The sequence below is a fragment of the Siphateles boraxobius genome, unplaced genomic scaffold (assembly GCF_051911475.1).
Source record: "Siphateles boraxobius isolate OS27281-9 unplaced genomic scaffold, OSU_SipBor_1 130, whole genome shotgun sequence".
NCBI lineage: Eukaryota > Metazoa > Chordata > Actinopteri > Cypriniformes > Leuciscidae > Siphateles > Siphateles boraxobius.
The window spans coordinates 23,964,439-23,991,438 of record NW_027508734.1 but is presented as its reverse complement, the minus strand read 5'-3'; the positions used below and the strand labels follow the sequence as shown (position 1 = coordinate 23,991,438).

Genomic DNA, 27,000 nt, shown 5'->3' with positions numbered 1-27,000 from the left:
TTTTGTTGGATCTTTTTTCAAAGTCATCTTTCCGGTTTTCTAGGACACAACTCGTGATGTATCTAACCTGCTTTAGCTATGTGTTTTCAGCATGGGTCTGCTCTCATTACAATTTTGAAAAGGTGTGATGGGAGGATGTGAAGAAGGGAGTGGTTACAGGAACTGTCCTGTCCTGCTTATCAGTCTTGTTCAGATCATAGTTCTGACAGGATCGTATAAGTAAAACCATGCAAAAGAATATTTGCAGAAAATATACTTGTCAAAAAATAATGGTAAAGAATAATAAAATGTACTCAGACACTGCTGAAGTGAGAGGTACAAAACTATATTGCTTACTTTTTATCAACTGACATTTACTCACTATTGATTTCAAACCTGGAAGAATAAAATACCACTGTCCCCTTGAATATTAATGTCACAACTAAACCGAAGTAGAGACAGTTATTTTCTTCCATTTTGTGACATAGGCTACAATTGAATGAAATGGATGGTCGGAGACTTGGTTCCTTTCATTTGCTTTGATTGGATGGGAGACAGATCTGAATGCGAGCTTGCAGTTGATTGTAAGAAAGGGGCGGGATTTAAGCCAACTAAATGATTGGAGAAATCTGGCATACATCACCAGTCTGTCATTTCACCTGAAGATTGAGTTAAGACATTTTGATTCAAGGTTACGAAGACAAAACATTTAAACAAAAAGGAAACATATGAAGGGCCCTATGAAATCCGTATTATTTTTTTCCAAATTCCGTTTTATTTTTTTCCAAATTCCGTTTTTTCCATTTTAATTTTTGCAAATTCCTTTTTTTCCGTTTTAATTTTTGGGAATTCCAATTTTTTTACCCTTTTCTGTGATTTTAGTTGTAAAAGAGCGTGCTTTTAATGTTAATGATTAAAATGTACACAAATAAAACAGGAATGACGTTACATTTATTGAGATAACAAACATCACATTTAGCGTACTATTTTTCAGGTCATATACTGCATGCTGCAAACACTGCACTCGAAGTACTTCAGGTAACAACAAAATATTAATGTCAATGAGCTTTAAATTGCTACAAAACGCAAAATGTGGCGGCCGGTGTTGATTCTGTGGCGCACCGCCACAAATTAGTCTATTTGTGGGAAACACTGCATAAAAGTCACGTGGGAACTGCTCGGCTCGGTACTGAGGTACTTAACTTTTTCGCCAACGAAAGAGCCGCTTTGCCATGCTTTCATTGTTTTGAAAGGGGGAGAGGCAGCTGAAATGATTATTTGCTTCCCCCGGTCTGGATTTTCCCCAGACATACGTTCTTCTGCCACACAAAAACAGAATTTCATTCCAAATTATGTAAAATTCTGCGAAATTCCGCATTAACAGTAGATTCCGCGTTAATTTGCCAATTCCGCGATTCCGTCCGATGCGGAAATCAATTGGCCCTACATATGCATGGACCAATTGTTCACAATAAGATCAATAACATGCTTTTAGAAAATGCATAGAAGGAGTTTTCATTTCATGCCAACTTTAGAATATTGCATCTTCTCTTTTTTTAAAGAAAAAAAGGCTTCATCTTTCACCTTCTGTGGAGATGGAAATCTACTCCGAATTCTACAGAATGCTATGCTGTGAAACCTGAGGTTCAGTGATGTGTAGGTTTGACATTGTGCTGTTCATCACACAACATCTTTTAGTTTTATAAACAAGGTGTAAAACAAGATTTTAAATGATAAAAAAATTTCCAAATACTTTTTTTAGTAGGTAGGCTACATTGTCACTTGTTGCAGCATCATATACAGGCCAGTCTATTGAAATAAAACTTATTAAATATACAATACATGGCATTCACTGACCATTTTTTCAGTAAGCGATCTGTATCTGTGTAATTTGATTAGTCCATTTTACTTTCTTTTACATTGCGATTTGAACCGTGCAGTACTTCGCACTAAAAAAAGTGGCTAACTGGAGTGTTAATTTTGGCCCCTGCTGCATTTGTGTGATGGTTGTAGTGTTTCTGCTATAATCCTGATCCCCTGCTAAGAACGGGCCCCTGTAACCACATCCAACTACCTGCACATGAGACCCCTGCAAGGCTCTGTTTACTTAAGGAAGGCCTTAATGACTTTAGCAGAGGGAGGAAAACCAAAACCTTTCAAAAAATAATACAAGTTAAACATAATATTTTCCCCACACTCACATTATGAAATAAAGGATAATAAAGGTATATATGCCTTGAATTACAAAAAAATATTAGAGTTGTGTTTCCAGATATTTATGCCATATTTTTTACAGTCAAATGTTATATTTGATCAGTTTCCAGCTATTATTCCAATACAAATATTATGACCAGTCAATCCAAAGTTGAGTAAAGGTATGTTCAGACATAAAAAAAGATTAAGCAGGTTTAGCTTTTATCGTCAGTAGTAACTGTACGATCAGGTATGTGTCCTTCATCACTGCACTGTGTCATGTAGTATTAGGTCTGTTGTACTGCTGCATGCTGTCTGGGTTTAGGCTGGGGGGATGGGGGAATAGCAATGGTCTTAAAAGTGTTTTTTAAGGGGGGCTGTGGGGGCTGGGTCAGGGTATGTTCCACAGGGTGAAATGGTCCCGCAGACGGTCTGGTCTGACGTCGAAGTTGCTTTTGTCCTTCTCTCCCTCTGCATCAAATTTGCATCTATCAGAGTTCACAGAGTTTGTTTTTTGTCAGACTCTCTGATTTCAAACGGAGATGTGTAATTTCAGCTCAAAAAACATACACATTAAAGGCTAAACACAGCTTGAAAAAGTGAAACGTTCATGAAAAGTTGAAAATTACTTAGGAAAGATGTTTGTCTTGTTGTCTGTCAAACAAAATGCATCATGTTAAATCTAGTGTATTAGTGCAAATAAACTACAAATCAGCTGTAGTTTGCCTTTGCATATTTTTGTTGCTCTGTCAAAATTTGTGATAAGCAAAACTTTGTGTAAGTCGAGTCGAGTTGTCATGTCGAGTTGCATATAAACATCCAAAGAAATGACCTGATCCTGATTCCTTCTAAGCATTGAGTTGAGTATGATAATGCTCTCTGTGGAAGTGTCAGTGTCATGGTCATGTCAAGGATGCCTGGGCTGATACAGAAATTGTCCACTAAAGCCCACAGCGTCTGTGTTTTTACCCTCTAGTCTAGATTAAATCTGCCCAGCGTGGTTCAGCCTGTGTCAGACCCGTCCATCCCTCCAGCTCACCCCCTCAACTCTCTTTCTCTTCCTCACCCCCTCCCTGTTCAAATCTCACCCCGCTCTCTACTCAAGTGACAGCCGGCATGCGGGTGGGTGTGTGTGTGTGTGTGTGTGTGTGTGTGTGTGTGTGGGTTGGGGGTGGGGTGGGTGGGTGGGGGCAGGCTAGACCCGCCCTCCAAGCTGTGTGTGTGTGTGTGTGCATGTCTACGTTTATGTTGGTTGGATGTGCCTTACTGCTGACCTAATTTGCCCTCTGCAGCTCAATCAATCAATAGTCATTCAGTGCTTCCTTTTCACATGAGGTCTGCCCACACGGCAGCAAACACAGGCTCTCTCTCCGCTGAGCACTGGAATGTAATGGAAATGTAAAGGACTGATGTTTTCAGACTGATGCAGTTAATGAATGCCAGACCCCACCGAATGGTCTCATCGCAAACTTTGCCATTTCTTAAATTATCCTAATTAAATAATTCCTAATTTATTTTTTGCCTTGAAAATAGCCTTAGATGCTGACATGGCATCAAATAAAACAATCTATCTATCTATTGACATCACAGGAGTAAATACAATTTCAAATATATTAAAATCGAAAACAGTTTTTTTTAAATTGTAATAATATTTGACAATATTACTGTTTTTTTTCCAGAAGAATCTTACCAACCCTAAACATTTAAACAGTAGTGTAAAAATGCAAAATTTCCTGAATTGAAATAAAAGGGTTCAATGTTCTATGAAAACAGACCGTAAGATTCAGAACTGTAAGATGTTTTTTAAAATTGTTATTCCTGACTTCAGAAAACTGAATGCAATAACACATGGCCATTGTCACAATGGCACTTATTTGGTAACCACACCATGGCCCACACATTGCGGTCATAAGGAGGAAGTATGATAGATATCATATGTTATTCCTAAACACCACTGAGTGGTGAACTATCACAAGAATAAAAAATGGGCTTGGCCTTGGTTATTGATTCATACAATAGATGCTTAAATATTTTATACAAGCTGTTGTATGAACAGGAGAGTCAGACCTGGTATTAGTGTCTAACACTGACTGAGTGAATGCAGCCATAGAAGTCTTCAAGACACAAGTTAAAAAAGGCCAGATTAATTCAAAAGTTGAAAGAGGGAATAGTCATGAAAAAACTGTGTAGTGACCTGATTTGGGCAAAAACGTAAGTGCAGTATAGGAACAAAAAGAAAATGATGTGAAATGTATTATATGACCCTTTTTAAAGGGCTCTGGTAAGGAAAGTTCACACCTCTTTCCTCCTTTCTTTTCATATCTCTGATTTCTATGTAGTATGTATAAAGGATGAATAGAGTGCCCTGGATTCCTCAAAGAGTTGCTGACCTAGTGCACAGCCCTCCTCTCTCTCTCAGCACTTTGGCTGCTGTTGCATATTTCAAGCACACAATATAGCAGTCATGTATAATAGAGTTCTCTGAGAGGTTTGTGCCACACTTTACGGCCCCGTTTCAGCACACCGTAGCAGTGCATGCATTACGTTGGCGTATTTAATCTGATCTCGACTGCGAGTGTGCCGTTATAGGAGGCCGCTACACCGATAAGCATCATAAAAATGTTTGGGTCGCAGCCCTTGACTGTAAAGATAAGAACTGTAGGCGTACAGAATGGGGTTAGTGTGAAAATGTGTTTTGATATGATGGTGTGCTCGATTGTGTCTGCAAAAGTCCTCTTTGTCTGAGACCGAACCAGTGAATAACTCGCCTCAGACATGAAAAGTTCACTGTGTGGTTTTTCAACATTGCTCAAGGCCTTCCCCGCATTATTCTGAAATGATTATGCCTTTTTCCTTTTCCACATGGGGCCATCCAAAGAAAAGTCTGAGTTGTATTTGCCTGCAGTTAAAAAGTGAAGCAGATAAAAATATGATGTGTACTGGAATACATATTTTTGTTGTTGTTCTGACCGAGTTAATATCTCCTCTTCCTTCCCTCTCTCGTCTCCATTAGCCTTAATATGTCTTTGACTGGTTGGGCATGCATGTGTGAACTGTGAACTGAAAGGAACTGACTCTGTGTTTACAACTCTGTTGCTGTACTCTGCCCATGTGAGCCTGTGTTGCAACCATAAAGTGTATTGTTTATGCCTAAATATTCTTGTTTATTCTTTAGATTTTATTGCATAATAGATTCTCTTTTCATTCTCTCCATGGGGTGTCTGGATTTTACCTCATTATTTTTTTTTCTCAAGCAATCTGCCTGTGGAGCGAAAGCTCTGCTATGAAACATTTAAAGCATATTTAGGTGCTGGGAGAGCCACAGAAGCCTGGGGCTGGCCGGGCAGGCCCGTGCCATTGTCTGGTCCAGGCTGGTGGGTGTAAAAGTGGGAGGAGGGGGGTCTGACAGACATGCTTTAAAGAGCTTTTGGGATTTGCATTATTTGGGCCGCACTACATATGTGTGTGAGGAGTCTACTGTTGATTTCATATTGCTTTATGAGATGAAGCTGTTGTTAAACTAGAGCACAATCAACCTCTTAAACACACACACATGGTTCTGAAACACAGGTTTTTTTTGGACTTCCTCTTCCTCTTTTTTCACCTCATTTACATCACGTGAGATGTGTAACCGAAAGCACCACATTAACAGGAAATTGGGCCACTTTTACTTCATCTGCGGTCTCACATAATACCTTGGCGTTGTCCCTGCAAGCCTTAGAGCAGTGAGTGTTTATATTGAGGTTATATTTAGGATTTTACACAATGTTTCTGATTTAAGCCATAATAACATTTCAGCTGTATTTCTGCTTTGGATTTTAGAGAATGAGCTGCTGGGATTGTTTCTGCTACAGTGAGCATCATTATTGCCTTTTCTTTTTTTCTTTTTCTCTCAGATCACTAGATGGTCGTTTGCAAGTATCTCATAGGAAAGGACTCCCTCATGTGATCTACTGTCGTCTATGGCGCTGGCCTGACCTGCAGTCTCATCATGAGCTCAGAGCCGTTGAACTCTGCGAGTTTGCCTTTCACACGAAAAAGGACGAGGTCTGCGTCAATCCCTACCACTACCAGCGGGTCGAAACTCCAGGTAATGTACACTATTTAGGCAAGTTAGTATCAAGCACAATATCAGCCAGTATAATTTGTTTAGACATGGGGTCTTCATCAAGAGGTCGGTCATAGAACTGCAGGGGGTCTGCTAATTATTGGTTGATTTGGGTTTCATGAAAAAAATTCAATATGAATTAAGGGGTTGTCACACTAGATTTTGGCGTGCAAAATTTTCGGACACTGTAACAGACAGGATATGATGTCGCACACTCTGTGTTGCCTTTTTTAAAACATAAATTCGATGCAGCGAAATGTGAAACTTCCTTGCATCAGCTTGCCATCCAGTCAGAAATATATTTCTGTCATAATTTAAAGTTAAGCCAAACTTTTATTTTAACGGGTTGCCGTGAGACCTTTGGGTTTCTATGTGTTTATGATATGACGAAGCGATGATATGACTCAGAGTTGCTCTGGAGTTGAAGTTCATGCTTTCTTGTCCTTTATTTAAATAGTCTTTTTGCAGTTTAATATTCACAGACACTAGTCTGTATCGCAATTTGATTTAAGTCTACTGACCTGCTTTTTATTTATTCATAAAAAATGTACCACGTTATACAGTAAATAATATTTTTATGAGTGGATTCCACGATTCTGTCTATATTTTCCGCATTGTGGAAATCATAGGGCCCTAAATTAGAGCTGCACGATTCTGGATTAATTGAGAATCATGATTTTTTTGTTTCAAACAAATCACCATTCTTCCATGATTCTGAACAGACAACTAAACAAAATAACGTAATTTACTAGAGGTTTTGACAAATGTTAAATGCTGCAGTCTATTTAAAATATTTAATGAATCTGAACGTATTATTTTTTTTTAATCTGTTTGAATCAATATTCAATGATTCACTGATAAAGACTTGAAACACTGGTTTCATTACGGGATGAATCAGCTTTTTTTAACAAATCTCTTGAATGAATGATTCAATGACAAATACATTTTTTTAACAGACATTTGTCGCAACTTGGTGTGGTAATGATACAACCGTTTTTTGAAGCGCGATGTTACTTTCAAAAGGTGATTTACTATTTTGATTGCTTCTGTAGACATCAGTGTTTATATCCAAATTATAACTTTTTATCCCAGTTCTTTTGTGATAATATGAATATTTGTAATACAAAAATAACAACACTGTGTGGTTAAAAAGACTGTTTATGAAGCTTTTTCATATCTAAACATGAATACTGCTCTATCTGGCTCAGTGGCAGCGCCAACGCAGATTTGAATGTACCGGTGTGATTTTGACAGGTGAATCATCATTTAGGAATGAGATTGCATGAGTGTTTGAATAGAGATTGCGATCTTTTAACGATTAATCGTACAGCTCTACCTGACATTAGTATTAGTAAATGATACTTAGTAATTAGTAATATATTTCGTATATGCACAAGTATATATTGTGCAAGTTGTGTATCAGAACATGTTTTTTTCTATTCTTTTTCATTCTTGTTCACTTTCTCTCTCTCTCTGAAGTTCTTCCTCCAGTGTTGGTGCCTCGTCACACTGAAATCCCCAGTGAGTTTCCTCCTTTAGATGACTACAGTCACTCCATCCCAGAAAACACAATTTTTCCTGCAGGCATCGAACCCCAGAGCAACTACATACCAGGTAAAGGACAAAAACACTCTAGTATACGAATTAATGGAGAAGACTTTTGGAAATTAGTTTCAGTGTTATAAAAACAGAAAAGCCCAAGCAAAAATATGTCAAGTGTTTTCAAGGTGTAGGCTACTAGAGTAAATTTAGTCTGTATTGAATTTGATACTTTTTTGGCACTGACCGAATTGCCTCGATACGATCGAGGATCAAAAAATCTCTTGTTGTTCAGTACCAATTTTCGATACCTAAGGGGTTAATCTCGTCAGTGAGCCAATAAGCATGCGGCATGATTGGCTGTGGTGAGGCATCAAGGAAAACACTAGTTTACGCCGATTACGCCCAGAGATGTTGTTCACATGTGAGGCTGTAGTGTGTAGTGGTCGACCGATATGGGTTTTTTGATGGCCGATGCTGATATCTTAGAGAGCAGGGTGGCCGATATAAAGCCGATATTTATATGTATATATCAAACATATATATATATATATATATATACACAAACATATAATTATATATATATATACACAAACATATAATTATATATATATATACACACACATATAATTATATATATATATATATATATATATATATATATACACTTTATATAAATCAATACTTTATAAATTAGATAAATGTAATAAATATTTAAAAATAAACATGCTTAGGCCCTATACTTTAGATGGCAACTTCTTGAATCTGCAATCCTATTACAGTATTTTTTACAAATGAAGTAATTGTTAAAAAATATGTGAATAAAAAGGAAGTAAACACTGTAACGGCACTCAGTAACCTGGTAATTTCATGCGCACTGATAATCATATTTTTTTTACTTTGACTTTTGACAAGGTAACTCTAATTTTACATACAGCACACAGTGAAAACAACATGAATATGATACAGTGGGCAACTGGATATAGCACAGCATATTTTAAAATGAAGGATTTAAAGTTTTTCGATCGCGTCTCCTGTGAAGCTGATCTTTTGTTTGCATTTACTCACTGCGCACGGACCGTCACTCGCAGGAACACGTTTTTGCAGGCTACAAATGCACACTTCACAAGATATCACAGTTGGATTCGATTAAATCTGCAAGGTTTGTGAAATTAAATGTTTATTAGATATTCAGAGATTTGTTTAAATAATGTAGATGCGCATTTGCTGAATGCTGACGGTAAATGAGAAAGTATTTTAGCCTGATTGTTTGGCTTTTCGGTTACAAATAATATAAAAGCAAACGCATTACTTTTTCACATACCATTTACTTTCTTTGATTACCAGTTCTGTAGCCACCGGTTCTGTCTAACAAAGTATTAGATATGACTGATAGAGAGACGGAGAATGTGAGTGAGCGCTGTGTGATCAGATTCAGGCGCTGCCGTTCTCTTCTCAGGTGTGGTGTTCTCAGCGTCGCCCGTCAAAATAATAGTCTGCAGCGCCGTCAAAATAAAAGTCCCGCTTCCAACACATCGGCCAATCAGAAAAACTAATCGGCCGATGCCGATATTTTAAAAAAGCCAAATATCGGCCGATATATCGGCCGTGGCGATATATCGGTCGACCACTAGTAGTGTGTAAGTGTCCCAACCCCCGTAGATGTAAAAGATGTGAAAAAGATCAAAAGTGTGGCTACATTTCACCAGGCTCGATGCCAACAGCGTGCTATGCAATATTTTTGACAAGATAATTGCTGCCAAGACCGGCAACACGACAAATCTGATGAATAAATAGAATAAACTTAAGAGCAGAAAGTTACTCCGTCGTCGACTGCAGGAAGAACTGGATCACGTCACAAATGAACTGAAACTCAACCTATAGGCTACTTGCCTCACAGTCATGAGAAAAATGCATATAAAAAGTTTGAAAGTTTGACTTTTAAACGAACCAATTCGAAACGAAAATAAATTGTCTCTGATTATGTAATCCAAATGGAAGATGCATTTCTCTCTATAGGCGTGTGCGTGCGTTCACTATACTGCGGAGATGACGAGTCAGCAACATCAGCTTCATCTTTGCAGCCAACACTGTCTCAGAAAACACTAGTTTATTAATAAACAATTCAAATGTCTCTGTGCTATTTTTTCAGTGCTTTGCGGCAAGCTTTATGCATGCGCTTGAGCGTGAGGCATATATTCCGCCCCCCAGTGGCCTATTTTTCTTTGAGTCTGTAAAAACAGTCAACAAACTGAAAAAAAACCCCACCAAAAACGTTTTTTTTTTTTGGTAATATGTGATTACCAATGAATGATTTTATAACATTGGTATCGAAAAAGGTATCGTTCAGGAACTAGTGGGCAGTGGGTGGATCACTTTTATTTTAGATGTAGGATGAGCAGAATAATAATAATTCGTTACATTTATATAGTGCTTTCCTGTGTACTCAAAGCACTTAACATGGAAGGGGGAATCTCCTCAACCACCACCAATGTGCAGCATCTACCTGGATGATGCGATATCATCCATATTGCGCCAGAACGACCACTACACACCAGCTTATTGGTGGAGAGGAGATGATGATGAAGCCAATCAGTAAATGGGGATGATTAGGAGGCCATGATGGACAGAGCCCAATGGGCAAATTTGGCCAGAATGCCGGGGTTAAACCCCTACTCTTTTTTCCGAAGGACATCCTGGGATTTTTAATAACCACAGAGAGTCAGGACCCCGGTTTAATGTCTCATCCGAAGGAAGAGCAGAAGAGACCAAACACACAGATAAAGCAACAGTACTGCCCAATCACTACATTTTGTTAAATGTTGATGAAGCACAGAGAATGAACAGTAAATGCATGAAATAAAACATGTTCATCCAGAATAAATCTGAATATTAATCTAAATACAAACAGGATATTTCAAGCAGAATTCCTAGTTATTTTAGATATTTATGCCTGTATTTATTTATAACTGAACTTCAGATGTGCCACTCACAGTCATAGTAAAGAAGTTTTGCATTGTTGTCTATGTGCTCTTTCAAATTTTATGATCGGATGGTTATTATTGATTTAAGCTGCTCTGAAACTTCATAGTTTAAATCCCTTGTTTTAGCAGAGTTGTTGATTGACAGGTGAGCAGTAGGCGGCCATTGTTGACATGGACACATCAGCATTTACACTATACAAATAATGTGGTCACATGCGTTTTTGACCTCCTGTACTATATACACTACCATTCAAAAGTTTGGGGTCAATATGATTTAAAATAATAAAAGAAGAAATTAATAAAAAAAAAATCATCAATAATGTATAGGGCTGCAACTAACGATTATTTTGATAATCGATTAATCGGACGATTATTTTTTCGATTAATCGATTAATCGGATATAAATTAAATTAGATTTTTTTTTTTTATTATAACTAAATAAAACCGTAAATCAGGGTTTTTATGTGTAAAAGTGTACTTTAAAAAGTGCAAAAGCCACACATTGAGTTTTACTAATATCAATATTTGCATTGTTTTTAATGATAATTGCTGATGGCAAGTTGACAAACATGATTATTGTTAAAAAAATGATATCCAACATATTATGTTTTAACACAATTTTTGTTAAAACAAATTTACACAGACATGTTGTTCAGATGTGAATATCTCAACTAAAAACAAACTAAAAACATCTAAAATATATAATTCATTTAATTTTTATTTAAAATTAATTATATATAAGGAATATAAGGATAAAGAATATAATATATATTATATATATAATATATAAAAGAATATAATATAAGGATAAATTGATTAAATAAATATAGAAAGACTGAAAACAATTGTGTGAATGTAGAGCCGCAGTAGATCGCGTTTGAAAAACAATTAAAACTTAGTAGACAAATGCTATAAAAAGAGAACGGAATGGAGGTAACGTTACCCAGCAAGCTAACAGGCTTGAGTAAAGGACAGGAGAAATTATGCATTAGTGCACAAGCATTCGCTGAAAACCACTGAGTACAGTGACTAAAAAACAATATTTTACTGCTGCTGTTATTAACTGCCTTTGTATTTAATGCTTCACTTTGTAAACACCGTTTTAATTTAACCTATTTCTGCGGTAGCGCTATTTTAATCCATCACTTACGTTGCGAGCGAACTGATTGCACAACCTGATGCTCGAGACAAAATACAGACATCCTGGAAGTCCCGGGAGTCTCCCGCATATTGATTGCGGCTCCCTGATGCCCGCGAATTAGTTCAAACTCCCGAAATCTAGAGCGCGCAAGCAAGAGCGCGCATGCGAGACAGAAGAGACTGCTCCAAACCGTGTAGCGCGCGCGCTCGGCAGAGCGCCTGAGGGAGAGAGACCTTGCGTGTGTGTGTGCGTACCAGTAAACGCTCCCCGTGACGTAAGCAGACCAACTAATCGATAATGACATTCGTTGACAACGATTTTCATAATCGATTATAATCGATTTTATCGATTAGTTGTTGCAGCCCTAATAATGTATTATTTTGATCAAAAGTGACTGTAGCAATGTTCAGGGAAGAAGGAGGCGGGAACCGGCGAACATTTAAACATACTTTATTTAAAATAAAATAAACAAACTAAAATACCGCCAGCAGCCCCTCGCGGACGACTGCTGGCTTACCCAAAATAAACATAACGGCCAGCAGCCCCTCGCGGACGACTGCTGGCTAAAATAAAGCACAAACACAAAAACCAAAACTCAACTAAGATACAGGCCTGTTCCTCTCTCGATCATCAACGTCGTCGCTCCCCCTTTATGCTTCCGCTCCTCCGTGAGAGATGCGAGACCGGTGTGCTCACAGGTGTTGCTCATTATCAATCGCACCACCGGCCTCTCGCCGTTCTCTCAAGTCCCTCGGCCGTCCTGTTCGCCACATACCCCCATCGCCCCTCACAGGCCGGGGGGTACCCACGAGCCTGTGCCCACTCCCCCCCGGCGGCGGCGGCGATCCCTGGGGGGTATGGACCGACAAGCCGAGGGAAACGGAGACGGAAGCATGAGGAGCGACAGATCGAGAGAGGGGAGAGAGGAAAAAAAAAAAAACATGGTCCGGTTCCCACAACGCGCTGCCATCTGGTCCCCCACCAGCTGGGCGATCTCCTCAGCGGTGCCTGGCGGTGACGCTGGGTTGCCCTCGGTGGACGGCTCGATGCTCCTCCGCTGCCCGGTGGACGGCGACGGCTCCTCGGGTGCCTTGGGCAGACGGCAGGAGTCCCCCGCTCCCTGCTCCTCCCCTTTTCCTGGTGGACGGCAGCAGGCTCCGGCCCACGGCGAGCGGCGGCGACTCCTCCTCTCCCTCCCGGACGGCAGCCGCCCCTCCAACTCCGTTGGACCGTCCCACCGGCAACTCACTCCAGCGCACCGCCTCGAGCGTTCATGACCGCGAGTCCCCCGCTCCCTGCTCCTCTCCTCGTTCGGAGGATGGCAGCAGGCTCCGGCCCACGGCGAGCGGTGGCGGCTCGCGCACCATGCTCGATGGCACCGCGGATTCCCCACAGCGGCGAGGACTCTCTGACAGCGCGTTCCTCCCTCTTCCCGGGTTTCAAGCAGAATTGGGTGGTGTATGTTGTTTCACATCCTGCTGCTGAAACTGAGCTGACCCCAGCTTTCTAAATTGGGTGTCTTAATGTGAAGGGGAAAAATAAAACCCTTGTGAGACATTGTCTCTGCTGCACCTGCAATGTTTGCCTGATGTGCCTAATCCTTTATCCATCAGCTGGCTCACTGTTTTACGGGTGTGTACTATTTGTGTCCATGCAGGCTAACCTTGTGTGTTTGTGTGTGTTACAGAGACGCCCCCTCCAGGCTACATCAGTGAGGATGGAGAGACCAGTGATCATCAGATGAACCGCAGCATGGACACAGGTGACGCCAGTTATACCACCGCATTTGTTGCATTATTTGATTGGTTGACACATTGAATTTTCTATAACTGCACAGCTATAGAGTAGTTCGAGGGGTTTTTTTTTTGATGGCATTTCAGTTTGCATATCACTTTTCCAAGTTTCTTTCTGACACTTAATCAGTGGTGTAAGAAAGTAGGTCTACACACACCAATATTTAGGGACGAAAACCTGAAAAATGTCTGAAGACAAACACATGATAATTGACTTTGCACTCTTGAATTATTGGAAATGTAATTGTTTGTTAATCAAAATGTGTTTGTCCTGTTTACTGTACATTCTTATACCATTAATTATTATTCTGTCCTTTTCTTTTCAGGGTCTCCAAACCTGTCATCGAACCCTGTGTCTCCTGCCCACAACAACTTAGGTAACTCTGATTGTATGCGTGTATAGATTTTGGACAATTTTGGACACAAAATGATTGAATTGCATTGCAATAACCAATATACAAACTGTAGCAAGGTTAGATGTTGTGGGAAGAAGAAGGGGGAACCGGCGAACATTCAAAGACTTTAGTAAACGTAAAATAAACAAATACAAAATGAAAGTAAAAACAGCGGCCCCTCATGGACGACTGCTGTCACATATCACAAAACACAACATAAATCCAGGCCTGGCCTCTCTCATCCTTCACCGTCGTCGCTCCTCCTTTTATGCTTCCGCTCCTCCGTGAGAGATACGAGACCGGTGTGCCGCGCAGGTGTCGCTCATTATCAATCACGCCACAGGCCTTGCACCGTTCTCCCACGGCCCTCGGCCTCGTCCTGCTCGCCACAGAAACAAAGTGTTATTTGAAAATATATGATGCTATATCTTTTCACATAACTAACTTCACTTTTCTTTGCCATTTTTGCAGTAATTTTTTAACCAAATGGTTTTGATTAGGGTGGTCTCGATATCAGATTTTCACTATAGATTATCGTGGCCAAAAGAATTCGATATTAAAGTTAGAGTGGAAAATTTCGTAGAGGCTAGCAATAGCAAGCTAGCTTTGAAAGCATAAGACCCCCACCCTCCCTTCATAGCGTCTCCAAACCTCATTCATCTTTAAATTCATCTTTAACTTTGTTTTTGTTTTCTCTTTTTTGGCTAATGAATCACACTTGTTAAATATCACAGTTATCATCAATATTGCGTATTGCGACACCCTTAGTCTTGATTCAGGGTCTTCCTGCCATCCAGTTGCATTAACAGTTCTTCTCCATGATTCAGACACTGATGCGACTGAACGCAGCGACAAAAGGAATGATGCTATAGTTGAGTTGTGCTTGTGATCTGATTTGAATGTGATGAGAGGAGTAAGAGACTGGCCACCAAAAAAATGATACAAAGACAATAAATAAACTACATAACATTCATATGCAGTGATCTCGCTGGTTTTATGCAGAAACACAAACATACAGTGTAGACCAACTTGTGAACTAATAACTAATGAATCGGTCAAAACAGTCTTGAACTCACAAACTCACGGTTTGAATCAGTCTAATGACTCGCTCGCTAAATGAGTCAATCGAAGCTGTTCTTACTCACTCATTCAAGTCATTATTTTCCTCATGTCCAGCTCTAAATGAACCAAGAACTGTTACTGTGTCGTATGCTTAAAGGCTTGTGAGATCTAAATCAGTGCAACTACTGACTGATTTTTTAAATAACAGTTTGTAATTAAAAATACACATTTAGAACATTTCCATAAACTGAGTGTTTGTAGAAATGTGTTTTCAGTCTTACAGAGGAAATGCATTGCTAAATGGATTAATTGGATGTCCCCTAAAACAACTTGGAAGAAAACCTCCCACTCTTAACATCCTGTCAGTTACCATCTTAGCTAGGGAGGGCCTATAATTCCTTTTGTATCAGATTGTGGTTTTGCAGACACCGCTCAGATCCCACAGCGATGTCTCCTCTCCACAGCAGTGGTGTATGAGTGTGTGTCACAGAGAACGGCCAGTACCATGAGCATGTAATTTTCTATAGATTTGTGTCCAAGTGATGATGGTATTTCCCGGTTCAGCCTTTATTTCTGGGAAGTAACATTTGCTCTTGACATCACAGTGTCGTCAATTCCCAGCCCCCGAGCTCTTTCTCTTCGGTTGTTCTGTATCCCCACCCATTTGTTTGTTTTCTTTTTCCGGTCTTCCCTCCCCCCTTTTTTCTTTCTATTTATTTTCCAGTGCCTCTTTCTGTGTATGTCTGTGCCTGTCAGATTCTCTCCTTTTATTGTTTTTTTTTCTCTCTTTCTCTCTCAGATCTACAGCCAGTGACATACTGTGAACCAGCGTTCTGGTGCTCTATCTCCTACTATGAGCTGAACCAGAGAGTCGGTGAAACTTTCCATGCCTCCCAGCCCTCTTTAACGGTAGACGGCTTCACAGACCCGTCCAACTCTGAGCGCTTCTGCCTGGGCCTGCTGTCCAATGTGAACCGCAATGCTGCTGTGGAGCTCACACGCAGGCACATTGGTACACACACACGTTTCAATCACTCATTCATAAGACAACAATATTTGTATTTTATTTTATTATCTTCTAAAAAAATAATTGTATTTTTTATTTATATGGAAACCTTCTGTTTTTGCAGGCCGAGGTGTGCGTTTGTACTACATTGGTGGTGAAGTGTTTGCAGAGTGTCTAAGTGACAGCGCCATCTTTGTTCAGAGTCCCAACTGTAACCAGCGTTACGGCTGGCACCCCGCCACTGTTTGCAAGATCCCACCTGGTAAGATAAAACGAGAGACCCTCAACAAATAGCCCTGATCAACAGAGTTCAACTGTAAAGTTACTCCTGAATTGCTGTTCTGAAAAGGATAAAACAGAGCTCCCTTTTTGATAGTTACCGCTTTGTTTTCCATCCAGGCTGTAATCTGAAGATCTTTAATAACCAGGAGTTTGCAGCTCTGTTGGCCCAGTCTGTGAATCAGGGCTTTGAGGCCGTGTACCAGCTCACCCGCATGTGCACCATTCGCATGAGCTTCGTGAAGGGCTGGGGAGCCGAGTACAGGTAAGATTACTGCAATCACTTCACTCTATATCTATCCAAGTGCTTGCCACTCCTGGAATGTGGCTTTGATTTGTCTTGCTCTAAGTCTTTTGCATCACTTGTGAAGTGGTGTCACCCAAACCACAGAAGCCACCCATGCTTCCTGTTAAATTCTTTAAATTTGATTGTCGTAATCAGTTTTTTGTAGAAACCGGATTATGAATATTGAATGACTTAAACAGTACTACTGCTTATTTTCTTTTACATTTACATTCATTCTCTTGATTTAAATTAAATTAAATAGACGGTGAGAATAGAGAATACTGGCCGATACCGATAAAACCTGATATTAATATTCTTTTTTATTTTGTAGTTTAGTTGCTTGTGTGAATTTAGGTATCACAAATGTAAAATGTATAGTTAAAAAAATATATTCAGTTAAATATTCAGATGCTAAAGAACATTCAAAAGTGTTATTAAATAAATTTGAAATGAGTGATAAAATAAGTAAATGTTAGATGATGGCAATGGTGTCTAATTGTGAAAATAGGTGAAGTGAGCATGCACCATTAAATATTCAGTAGTGGTCAATATAGATCTAATAGGCATGCACAATATGTTAACATTTCGGTCATTAGTAAATAGAGGGTTTGTACTTGACGTCACCATCGGACGGAGTGACAGCTGAGTGGCAAAAAGACTGAGTGCCAGCATTGGTTTTAGGCATGAATGCCTCGAAAAACACAAAACGCATCTAAAACAGGAAAGAGCCGAAAGCTAAAGAAAAGCAAAGCAAATGAATCGTTGCAATTCACAGAAACAACTGAACTCCAGGCAGCGAAACGTGGATTTGCAGTTATCATTTTATATCAATATGTTGAATTTTGGGGTAAAATCATACCATATAGATTGTATTGACAACTCACCAATTAAATATTTGCCATCTTATATTCTGCATAATTGGATGTTACATATATATGTATATATATATGTGTGTGTATAGTGCAACTTTGATATAAGTGTGAACTGGATTTAGACATACCTATATTGTATTTATGTAAAGCGTTCACAGGCTAATTTGCTTTATGTATTTTCCCGGAGTCAATATCAGACACCTATAAATGTCAGGAAACACGATTCCTTGCTGCATGTCAATATCCATAGATCACTAGATCTTTAATAACTTGTAGAGAACACTTATATGAAGTCCTGCCTTTAGTTTAAACTGATAATCGTTTGTTTTATTCGCCTTTTCGCAGTTTCCCCTATTAAATCCAGCCATGCAGCAGTTTTGTCACTCAGTCCAGCTGAGGGGGTGTGTTTCGGCAGGAAAGTGATGTCAATGAATGCATACCCTCTATATTAGAGTTTTTTTATGTATCTGTATCAGCTGAAAATTGCATAGAATTAAATCATCCATAACAGTTATTTCAGAAAAGGTATCATAATTATCAGTTTATCAGACAGAATTTTAATATTTTTCATCCCTAATATCCAGCATCAACTAATAATGTTGCTCAAACAGTAGAGCATTGGCACTTGCAACACCAAGGTCATGGGTTTGATTCCCAAGGAAAGCAAGAACTGATAAGAATTTAAAACGTGAACCTTGAAATCGAAATGCAATGTTAGTCGCTTTGGATAAAAGCATCTGCCAAATGCATAAATGTAAATGTAAAATAATGATAAAGTTAGAAATCTCTTATATCAGCAGATATAACTAGTAATGACAGAAGTTTGTAAAGGAAGCCCAAACCATTTTACTGCTCTGTAAGGCGATTGGAGGGAATGTTGCTTTACAGCTATTTTAGTATGGACAGTCCTGCGGGGTCATGACAGGGTCTGACAGGCTGCGGTAACTGTTTTTCTCGGTCTGGCTCGCTCTGGTGAAGAGCTCTGACGTAGCAAGGCAACCCGGTTTCCACCAGCTTAGCGTGTCCGTCATATAAATTGTTAGGTCTGCACTGGTAAATCATTCCACACCAAACAAACTCACATATGGTGTGCTTCAAAATGTCTCAGAGTTTCCTGGTCTCTCTTTGTTCTCTTCCCCTCTTGCTCTTGCTCTTGTGAGTAACTTCATTGTTTGAGCCCATGGAACCAAGACCCTAATTAGAAGCAGTTGTGGATTTTGACCATGGACATCTGTAGAGAAAGCTTGAGAAGAGAGTGGGATAGAGTAATACTGGTGTGAGAGAGAGTGAGAGTATGGTTTCCAGACAGCTTGGCGTGTGGAGACACAATCTGAGCTGTGTCAGGTTTCAGCAGACACCCACTCTCTCTCACGCCCCTCCAGTTCTCCCCACCTTCAGATCCACCTCTCTAAGTGCTGACAAACTCTCCCTGTTGCCTTTTAAAAATGCCATTTGAGCTGTTTATGGTTGGACCCTTTATTTACAATCATCTAGCGAATATCATGATGTTCTATGTGCCATTGTCTGAATTCACCTTCATATTCTCTCAGTTTGTCACCTGAGCTGCCCCAGATTATTTGGTCGATGACTACAGTAGATTTCACCTCTCCTCATTTTTGCTTTTTTTTTACCAATATCTTTTCTAAAACTTGACATTAAAAGTGTTAATAATTGTGCAAATGTTTTAAATAATTTTGAAACTCTTGAATTTAAGAAGAGCCTTCCTCTTTCATTTCCTCACTCCTGCTCTCCTACTTTCTCTCCACTGCTCCATCTCTTTTAACTCTTAGTGGATTTTGTAGAATAATTGAGGCTGCGACCTCAGCTTATGTTGTATTTCAGGACTGCCCTTATAAAAAAGTCAGGGGTTTGTTCATAGATGGCTGAAAGATTTACTGAGAAACTTGTCAAAGAACAAGAAACAGTCAAATGATTCAGTGAAAGAAGCTGCTAGGAGACAAAAACAGTGGGTAGACACGAGAGGCGGCGTTAGACTTTCTCATTGTCTGTCATTTTGATGGACAGGGTCGTAAAGATTCCGTCATAAACTATCATTACCCGTCATTTTAATTTTTATATTATAAGACTTCTAATAGCTTTTGTTTTCATTCACATTTTAATCATGACTTTACAGGACGAGCATATAGGCTTGATTATTCATTTATTTATTTATGAACAGATGAACAAAGACTGCGTGAAATTTCATGTCAACACACAATGCAGATGAATGTTTTCCACACTGACAGCAGAGACGATTAAAACACAACCTTTTGTGCCTGAACAGGCAGATATAAAATACGCAACATATTATATAATTCGGACTACAATAAAAACATAAGTGCAATTTTTTTTTTTAACTGAGCTAAATTCAATCTGCTCCGTAGGCATATCTGCTTGAACTCAAATCTTCCTCCTGGTCAGCATTGACTTAAACTGGGTGCTCGCCTGTGCGTAATCAAACGCATCAAGAGAGACTGATGCAGAGGCAACTGTCATTGAATTTTGCATCTTTGCCTTTTAATTCCATTTAATTGAATGTGAGATTCATGTGGTTCACCGTGGCCAAGACTCACAACAGGTGAGTTAGGGCAGGCAATTTGTATGTTTGGATACGCTTTCTAATACCCTTAGCTACCGGGCATTTTCCTCCTCCTTTAACTCCAATACCAGAGAAACCCAGTTGGCACGTATGCCCTTAACTGCCCTTTCCAATGACAGCCAGCTTTTAGCCGATGATTGTTTTAGGCTCAACATGTCACATTCCTCCATTTTTTTTAGGAGTTCGTTTAATTGGTTTGTTCGAATGGGGGAATTTTTGTAGTATGTGTATATATTATTAAAGTGATAGTTCACCCAAAAATGAAAATTGTGTCAGTATTTACTCACCCTCATGTTGTTCCAACCCCGTAAGACCTTCGTTCATCTTCGGAACACGAATTAAGATATTTTTGATGAAATCTGAGAGCTGGATCACTCCTCCATACTCCTTTGATATTCAATCAACATTGATTGCAATCAATCAATTCAAAATGAATTCAATCCCTTCGAAGCCTATTGAGGAGTGATCCAGCTCTCAGATTTCATCAAAAATATCTTAATTTGTGTTCCGAAGATGAACGAAGGTCTTACGGGGTTGGAACAACATGAGGGTGAGTAAATACTGACAGAATTTTCATTTTTGGGTGAACTATCCCTTTAACAGTGGTGACATATGCACTTATTTCACGCACAGCATTGGTGGCGTCACAGGCAGCCAGTGCCATTCTGTGCGCACCACAGTGGATATTTATGAGGTAGGGACAGTCATTCTGACGAAGATATCGCGCAAAACCCCGGACTTCCGACCCACCATCACATTCGCTCCATCACTTCCAACTACCCGATCCATATATACACCACTGCCTGACAAAACATCTTTTTTTTTTATGCATTCTGCAGTGCCAGTGGGTATTGCATGATTTCCAATGAACAGTTTCAGGCTCCCCTCTCTGCTGAATTGTCAAGTATGTGATCAGAATTTTTTCAACTGTGATATTAGTCGATTCATCAATTATTATCCCGACTGTTCAGGTTTGGACACCCAGCAGACTGTAAGAGGTGTATTAGGTTAGGATAAAGGTGGCTCGGGGTGTTTGTATTTGCCATATGCAACACAACCTTGTACTGTGTTTTTAATGCCTCGTTACAAGCAGCCTGTGATTGTTCGACATGCTTGAGCATTGCCACCACCCGTGAAGCTTCGATGTGGCTATGGCTACTGGCTACTTTTGCAATAATTTAAAGCTGATTTCTGCATCGTCGTGCAGCCTCGGACAAATCCGTTATTCATGTGAGCTTTTCTACAGATGTCGCATAACATTTTGCCGCCTTCCCTCCTCAGCCACTTGAACTCCTGCTCCCACTGAGTGCGGTACTCCCTCCTGACCTCCTTGCTGCCGCTTGGTTGCCCCGTAACATAAATGTTGTGATAAACATCCTCCACTGCATCAGCTCCTCTTTTTTTAACACTATCACAACTATTTGGCCGTTGGAAGAAACTTTTCATATTCAGCTGCCAGGACATTTGTGCAACTGTATGCAGCGGTGACAAAGACTAGACAATATTCAGATTTTTCCGTCAGTACTAATACAAATCTGACAATGACAGAAAATATTTGGTTAGCGCGACCTCTTGTAGACAAATGTAATGGTTACATTATGAAATGATTCGAAACACAATGTAAAAGCAGCAGAACAGTTTTACTAACCAAAGTAATTAAAAGCTGTTAAGTGTTAAGAGGCAGAATATTCTCCAGGAACGCATCTTCAACGTGCTGTTTCTTCATTATTTGTATTACTTTTATTTAAAAATACAATTGAATGCGTTATATATACACTACTGTTCAAAAATAAAATAAAAATTAAGGAAATTAATACTTTTATTCAGAAAGGATGCATTATATTGATCAAAAGTGACAGCAATCTTTTGTAACATTATAAATGTCTTTACTCTGTCAAACAATGTTCTTTTGAACTTTCTATTCATCAAAGAATCCTGATAAAATGTTTCACAAAAATTATGGTTAAGCAGCACAACTGTTTTTAACATTGATAATATGACACTGAAGAAAATAAATCAAATAAATGCAGCCTGTTAACTATAAGCATAAGAGACGTCTTTCCAAAACGTTAAACAATCTTACCGACCCAAAACTTTGGAACGGTAGTGCAGGATCTTTAAACTTCAACTAGGATTTATTTAAAACTTTTGTTTTAATATTGTATTGTTGTTTTTGCCGTTGAGCTCTGTGTAATAGCACATTTACTTGATGATAGGACACATGGTTTATTTTTCAAAATATAAATATATAATAGAGCATAACAATTTTTACAATTTTAAAAACATTTTTCCCTAAAAATATTTTTCACTACTTCACTCACATACTTATTTTTTGTGCACAGTGTAAAGATTTTCACGAAAATTTTCAGAATTTTTTTTTGATCTGAGTCGCCGTCTTGACGGTAACAGTTCAAACAGGTGGTGTCCAGGGTGAGTGGAGTCTGTGATGATTTTACCTGCTCTTTTCCTCACTCTGGAAGAGTACAGGTCCTGGAGGTTTGGCAGGGGGGCACCAATGATCCTCTCCGCAGTCCGAACTGTCCGTTGTAGTCTCCTGATGTCTGATTTAGTAGCTGAACCAAACCAGACAGTGATGGAAGTGCATAAAACAGACTCAATGACGGCTGAGTAGAACTGAATCAGCAGCTCCTGTGGCAAGTTGAACTTCCTCAGCTGGCGAAGGAAGTACAGTCTCTGCTGGGCCTTTTTCACAACGGAGTCAATGTGATTGTCCCACTTCAGGTCCTGAGAGATGATAGTGCCCAGGAACCTGAATGACTCCTCTGCTTTGACAGTGCTGTTCATGATGGTGAGTGGGGGGAGTGCTGGGCTGTTCCTCCTGAAGTCCACGATCATCTCCACTGTTTTGAGCGTGTTCAGCTCAAGGTTGTTATAACTGCACCAGACAGCCAGCTGTTCAACCTCCAGTCTGTAAGCAGACTCGTCACCATTTTGGATGAGACCGATGACAGTGGTTGTCACTGTTGTGGTTGGGCCCACAGTGGTTGTCACACACTTTCATTATTGATTATTATAGAATGATTACATTTAAAGATTAAATCCACTTGTCTATAATTATTTTCTGAATTATTCTGAGTGCTGAAGTGACTTTAAGTCATGTAGTAGCAGAGGGACAGAGATTCAGGAGAGACTTACACGTGTGTGTGAGAGTAGAAAGATTAGAGGAAGTCCCCGTGAGGAATGGAACGTGGTTTGTGTGTGCGTGTGTGTGCGTGTGTGTGCGTGTGTGCGTGTGTGCGTGTGTGTGTGCGTGCGTGTGCGTGTGCGTGTGTGTGCGTGTGTGCGTGTGTGTGTGTGCGTGTGCGTGTGCGTGTGTGTGTGTGTGTGTGTGTGTGAGAGCCAAAGCGTTGGAAACGGAGACGAGTGTTGTGTAAGCATTGTGGAATGTAAAAGAAATGTGTTTGGCAGTAAGTACGTCAAGTAAGTACCAAAGCAAAGAACAGCACAGCAGAGTTTACACGCAGTTTATATCCAGACAAACCAACAAACTCTGTGAATTATCTCTTAAAAAGACAGTCACATTCACAGTAAATGATGTTAGTTGATGATTTATTAACAATCTGTACATGCTTGGAAAAAAATCTGTATATTATTAGTTTGAAAAGAACATTAATGTATATTAAATAAAAAAATCTGTCATGATTTACCCACCCTGATGTCATTTAAAAGCTGTATAACTTTCTTTCTTCTGCAGAACAAAAGAAGATATTTTGAAGAATGTTGGTAACCAAACAGTTTTGGTGACCAATGACCATTCATTGTATGAGACATTTCTCATAATATCTTTCATTTGTGTTATACACAAGAACAAAATTCATACAGGTTTTGAACTACATGAGTAAACGATGACATAATTTTAATTTTTGGGTGAAGTGTACCTTTAAGCCACATTTAATGTTCCGATTTCATTGCATTAGAATTGGCATTTATTACAAAGAAAGATAAGCAAAATATTTCTGTCATCATGTAATAATAGACGAGAAGCAAATGCAAGTAAACAGTAGATTTAATAAGGATGATGATGATGATGATGCAGTACAGGCAGATGTAGAACGGGTGACACAGGGACTTCGGTGGTCAGGATCCGGTGGTGAAGAGACGATGGTGCGGTGACGGTGAAACAGCAGACGAAATCCAAAGACGAAGACGGAGAACAGGAACTGGAACACAAGGCAGGAACTGGACACTGGAACACCAACACGAACGACATCAAACAACGATCTGACAAGGATGATAGAACAGCGGTAAGTATAAATAGAGTGGTGAGATTGACTGCAGCTGGTGAAGTGAATGAGGATCAGCTGAAGTGGATCAGGTGATGTCATACATTCACGCCCACTACCCACGTGCATTCAAACCACAACATAAACACGAGACGAGAAGGAACAGAGAATGTGTCTACCGTGACAGTACCCCTCCTCCTAAGAACGCCTCCTGGCGTTCCCAGACTCCTTACCCTGTCGATTGTAATCATCGATGAGGGAGTGATCCAGTATGTCTCTAGCAGGCACCCAACTTCTCTCCTCCGGACCGTAACCCTCCCAGTCCACCAAGTACTGGAATCCGCGTCCTCTCCGCCTGGAGTTCAGTATACGATTAACCGAATACGTGGTCTCCCCATCTACGAGTCGCGGTGGGGGAGGAACCGGGACAGGCGGATTAATATGAGAATGAAACACGGGTTTAATTTTAGATACATGGAAGGCGGGATGGATCCTCCTGTACGCGGGAGGCAATTTGAGGCGGACTGCCACCGGGCTAATGATCTTGGTGACAGCAAACGGGCCAATAAATTTGGGAGCAAGTTTGTTAGATACGGAGCGAAGAGGAATGTTCTTGGTTGAAAGCCACACCTTTTGACCAACGACGTATACGGGAGGCTTCGACCTGTGGCGATCGGCCTTAGCCTTAGTGCGCGCCCCTACCTGGAGTAGAGTCTCACGGGCTCTAGTCCAGGTACGGTGACACCTCTGAACAAAGGCGTGAGCGGAGGGGACCGCGACCTCGGATTCCAGACTGGGAAATATTGGTGGCTGGTAACCTACACTACACTCAAACGGAGATAGGCCCGTAGCCGACACTGGCAACGTGTTGTGGGCGTACTCCACCATGGAGAGTTGTTGACTCCAAGAGGAAGGATTCTTGGAAACCAAACATCGCAACACTCTCTCCAAATCCTGGTTGGCTCTCTCGGTTTGACCATTGCTCTGGGGATGAAACCCTGAGGACAAACTAACCGTCGCCCCCAGTAATCTGCAAAACTCTCGCCAAAATTTGGACACGAACTGGGGTCCCCTGTCGGACACCACGTCAATCGGAAGGCCATGTAAACGAAAAACGTGATCTACGACTGTAACCGCTGTCTCCTTAGCTGAGGGTAATTTGGGTAAGGGGACAAAATGGGCTGCCTTCGAGAATCGGTCCACTACAGTCAAAACGACTGTGTTCCCCTGAGAGGGCGGGAGGGCGGTAATAAAATCTAGTGCGATGTGGGACCAGGGTCTCGAAGGAACCGACAGCGGTTGGAGTAACCCATCTGGAGGTCGATTGGAAGTCTTACCAGTGGCACAAACCGAGCAAGCCAAAACAAAATCGTGAATATCGCGAGCCATAAGTGGCCACCAGAACCGTTGCTTGACCAAAAAGCTAGTACGATTAACTCCTGGATGGCAAGCCACGTTGGAGTTATGACCCCACTGAATAACGTCGGACCGTAATCCCTCCGGCACAAACAATCGGTTCGGTGGGCAACCGGGCGGAGGCGTTACCCCTTCTAAGGCCTTCTTGACCTTCGATTCGACCTCCCATGTGAGTGTGGAAACGAATAGAGTTTCGGGCAAAATACACTCGGGAGTAGACGGGCGTTCGGAAAAATCAAATATACGGGATAGTGAATCGGGTTTGACGTTCTTGGAACCCGGGCGGTATGAAAGAGTAAAATCGAAGCGACCGAAAAATAATGCCCATCGAGCCTGCCTGGAGTTCAATCTTTTGGCGGTTCTGATGTACTCTAGGTTCTTGTGATCAGTCCAGACAATAAAAGGTACCCCCGACCCTTCTAACCAGTGGCGCCATTCCTCCAACGCTAACTTAACTGCCAACAACTCTCTGTTACCAATGTCGTAATTGCGTTCGGCTGGAGATAAACGATGAGACAAAAACGCGCAGGGATGCATCCTGTCGTCTGTGGAAGAGCGTTGGGACAACACTGCGCCTACTCCCACCTCTGATGCGTCGACCTCCACCACGAACTGACGTGAAGAATCAGGGGCGACAAGGATGGGGGCTGAAACAAAGCGGCCCTTTAGTTTGGAGAACACAGCTTCGGCTGTGTCTGACCACCTGAACGTAGTTCTGGGGGAGGTCAAGGCAGTCAGAGGTGCGACTAGTTGGCTAAAATTGCGAATAAAACGCCGGTAGAAATTGGCGAATCCCAGAAACCTCTGCAGGGCCTTGCGGGAATCTGGGCTTGGCCAATCTACCACAGCCTTGATCTTCTCAGGGTCCATCCGCACTCCCTCAGACGAGACGATGTACCCTAAAAACGGGACCGACTGTGCATGGAAATCGCATTTCTCCGCCTTGACAAAAAGCCCATTCTCTAGCAACCTCTGAAGCACTCGTCTGACGTGTTGCACGTGTTCCTGGAGAGAAGAAGAAAAAATCAATATGTCATCCAGGTAGACATATATGAACTGATCGATCATATCTCGCAACACGTCGTTGACCAGTGCCTGGAAAAC

At 40.6% G+C, this 27,000-nt stretch overlaps 1 protein-coding gene across 2 annotated transcripts in view; it reads left to right on the top strand.

Moving 5' to 3' along the window:
• smad3a (SMAD family member 3a) overlaps positions 1–27,000 on the top strand; it is a 51,673-nt gene that overhangs the window by 19,668 nt on the left and 5,005 nt on the right. For both annotated transcript variants that reach the window (XM_077228754.1, XM_077228753.1), the window contains exons 2-8: positions 6,069–6,262; positions 7,760–7,894; positions 13,632–13,706; positions 14,064–14,114; positions 15,994–16,206; positions 16,325–16,462; positions 16,600–16,744. In XM_077228754.1, coding sequence (XP_077084869.1) covers positions 6,069–6,262; positions 7,760–7,894; positions 13,632–13,706; positions 14,064–14,114; positions 15,994–16,206; positions 16,325–16,462; positions 16,600–16,744 — 951 coding nt within the window. The remainder of the gene's footprint in view (positions 1–6,068; positions 6,263–7,759; positions 7,895–13,631; positions 13,707–14,063; positions 14,115–15,993; positions 16,207–16,324; positions 16,463–16,599; positions 16,745–27,000) is intronic.